This window comes from Priapulus caudatus, unplaced genomic scaffold, assembly GCF_000485595.1.
Source record: "Priapulus caudatus unplaced genomic scaffold, Priapulus_caudatus-5.0.1 Scaffold1674, whole genome shotgun sequence".
NCBI classification, from domain to species: Eukaryota; Metazoa; Priapulida; class Priapulimorpha; order Priapulimorphida; family Priapulidae; genus Priapulus; species Priapulus caudatus.
In genome coordinates, this window is record NW_014578735.1 from 37,632 (window position 1) to 41,113 (window position 3,482).

Sequence of the window (3,482 nt, forward strand, 5' to 3'; positions counted from 1 at the left end):
TCTCTCTCTCTCTCTCTCTCTCTCTCTCTCTCTCTCTCTCTCGCACTCTCTCTCTCTCTCGCTCTGGTCCCCCGTGCGTGCGGTGTGTAGGTTCAGGACGGACCGGCGACAGCTGCCCGTGCTGTGGCACCAGAGCCTGCTGACGTTCATGCAGCGCTACAAGTAACACTCTTTCTCTCTCTCTCTCCTGCATGTGCGCGTGCGGTGTGTAGGTTCAGGACGGACCGGCGACAGCTGCCCGTGCTGTGGCACCAGAGCCTGCTGACGTTCATGCAGCGCTACAAGGAAGACCTGTCTACGGAGCAGAAGGAGCAGCTGAGGGAGCTGCTACGCGCGCAGACGCGCGAGCCGCTGACGTCAGAGATACGCCGCGAGCTCGCACACGCGCGCTGCCGCGACACCGAGACAGCAGACATGCAGATGGAGTGAAGGACAGCGAGGTGTGGATAGCGTGAGGGGCACAGATATGTAGAGTGAGAGACAGCAGACAGTGTGGATAGCGTGAGGGACACAGACATGTAGAGTGAGAGACAGCAGACATGTAGACAGAGTGAAGGACAGCGAGGTGTGGATAGCGTGAGGGGCACAGACATGTAGAGTGAGAGACAGCAGACATGCAGATGGAGTGAAGGACAGCGAGGTGTGGATAGAGTGAGGGGCACAGACATGTAGAGTGAGAGACAGCAGACATGCAGATGGAGTGAGGGACAGCGAGGTGTGGATAGCGTGAGGGGCACAGACATGTAAGGATAGCGTGAGGGGCACAGACATGTAGAGTGAGAGACAGCAGACATGTAGAGTGAAGGACAGCGAGGTGTGGATAGCGTGAGGGACACAGACATGTAGAGTGAGAGACAGCAGACATGTAGACAGAGTGAGGGACACGGAGATGTAGAGTGAGGGACAGAGATGTAGACAGAGTGAGGGACACAGAGATGTAGAGTGAAGGACAGAGATGTAGACAGAGTGAGGGACATAGAGATGTAGAGTGAAGGACAGAGATGTAGACAGAGTGAGGGACACAGAGATGTATGCTGTTGCTTGAGTGAAGTGACCGGAGATAATGGCAGATAGATGTATGTATAAATAGACAGTTACACACAGAGTTTGTAACAGAGAGAGACAGAGAAAGAACGAGTGAGCAAACCAGAAAGGTAGGCATGCCGAGGTAGATCTTAACACAGAAAGACTGGCAGAGACAGAGAGTAACTCGAAAAAAGATAGGCAGTGACAGATGGAAACACAGAGAGACAGGAATAAACTGAGTGAAGGACCCAGAAAGAGACAGTCAGAGACGGATAGTGGGTGACTTCTACCTATTTACAGATAATTGTAAATATGTTGATGGTATATGTAATATTGCTTTTTAAATTAAAGTATTGGAAACTATAATTATCGATTTTGTGTTTATTTATTAAAAACCAGGGAACAGCATTAGCATCAGTAGACAGATAATGTAAAGTTATCAAATAACGTCTACGTGTAAATAATAATCTTTAGAATATCCCTGCATAAAATGGCCTTTTCAGGTTAAAAATGATCTACGGGGAAATTTCATTGTGATTTTGTTAAAATGCAGCAAAAAATAAGTAGATCATGCCCTAGATCAATTTCACGTTAGTCGTAGGTATGAAAACACGGTACACCCACTGACATGTATGTAATAACATGTTATATGTGTTATCTAATATAAGTTGTTATATATGTTATCTAATAATGTGTTGTTATATACAGCTCCATGTTTACACCTGATCGGTATAACTCAAACAAAACAATCAAGTTGGGTATTAAATTGAAAATTTATTAGAAGTAATCGCTAAAAATAGACATTTTTTCACTATTGTATATATTAAAGGACATTAGATGTTTTAAACAATCAGTTGGATGGTATTAACAAATACTATTGCTCAACAATGCGTTGCTTTTAGATGAGATATGGGCACATTTTTAGCTATTCTTACATTTGTAAATATTTTTTAATTTCAATCATGAACGGTTGATATTTTTGTCACTATTTCTACACATAGAAGTATCTAGTATATAGTAAAGTAGTGCTAAACAACCAATTAACATACAGTACTGAATATATTGCTGCCTAACAATCTTATGAAATGATGCTTCACTTACAGATGTTCATATGAGCAACATTTGAAAGCGATTTTTAGATAATTACGTTGCAGAACTGACACTTTGAAACCATCAGATTATGATGTGATTTAAACTCCAATTTTTCTTGAAAACATTAAATGAATTTGAATGCGATAACAAGTTTGAAAAGAGAACTGATTTTGTAAATATAAAGCCATATAAAACGAGAAATTAATTTTAAACTGAATTTGAATTTGGACAACAGGATTCATTTTGAAAATGCAAACCTATTTTAAAAATAAAGATTAAGTTTGAAAACTGCAATTTGTAAAAATTGAATATGGTTTTAGAAACGAAATTAATTTTGAAAACGGTCTCAAAATAGATTTCAGTTTTCAAAATCATTTTTCGTTTTCAAATACAAATCCCGTCTGCAAAAACAATTAACCATTTTCAAAATCGATTTCCGGTTTCAAAAGCTATTACCGCTTTCAAAATCAATCCTCGTTTTCGAAATCAATCCCCAGTTTCAAAATCAAATTACCTTTTCCAAATCAATTCCCGTTTTTCAAAACCGGAATGTGTTTTCAAATTTCCGAAAACGACATTTAGTAAATGACCTGATGGCATGTGTGGACATCACAGTGACAACGGTAGCTAGTCAACCTACAAGCACCAAAACCAGACTGCATCTTCTTATCTCACTAGCATGAACATGGCCGACTCGGTAGACCGCAGCACCAGCTTGGACGGTAGGAGGGCCAGCACAGTATAGAAGGGGTTCGGGGCAGAGGATGGAGCCAAGGAAGGTGCAGAGGGTGGCAAAGAGGGGAATGATAGAGAGGGTGGATGAGTAGGGAGGATAGATGTGGAGAGAGAGAGAGAGAGAAAGAAAAATAGAAGGACAGATGAATAGAGAGATAGAGATAGACAATTACCACATACATGCACGCGCGCACGCAAACACCACACACACTCCCGCACGCACACACGCGCGGACGCACACGCACTTGCGCACGCAAACACCACACACACACTCCCGCACGCACACACGGAAAACACATACATACGCACACGCACGCACGCACACTCCCGCACGCACGCACGCACGCAAACATACTCTCTCACACGCACGCACACACACACACACACACACACACACACACACACACACGCGCGCGCGCGCGCGCACACGCACACAAACAAACAAACACAAGCACACGCACGCACGCACACACACACACACACAAACATACAAACAAACACAATCACACGCCCACACGCAGACAGAGAGAAAGAGAAGAAATAAAGTGTGTGTGTGCGTGCGTGCGTGCGCGTGTGTGTGTGTGTGTATGTGTGTTGTGTGTGTGTGTGTGTGTGTGTGTGTGTGTGTG

At 43.4% G+C, this 3,482-nt stretch overlaps 1 protein-coding gene across 1 annotated transcript in view; it reads left to right on the plus strand.

Annotated features, from left to right (window-relative positions):
- The window catches only part of LOC106817305 (bystin-like), an 8,525-nt gene extending 7,565 nt beyond the window's left edge, over positions 1-960 (plus strand). The window contains 2 exon segments of the mRNA XM_014821968.1: positions 134-440; positions 815-960. Coding sequence (XP_014677454.1) covers positions 134-429 — 296 coding nt within the window. The 3' untranslated portion in view covers positions 430-440; positions 815-960.
- The last annotated feature ends 2,522 nt before the right edge of the window (positions 961-3,482 follow it).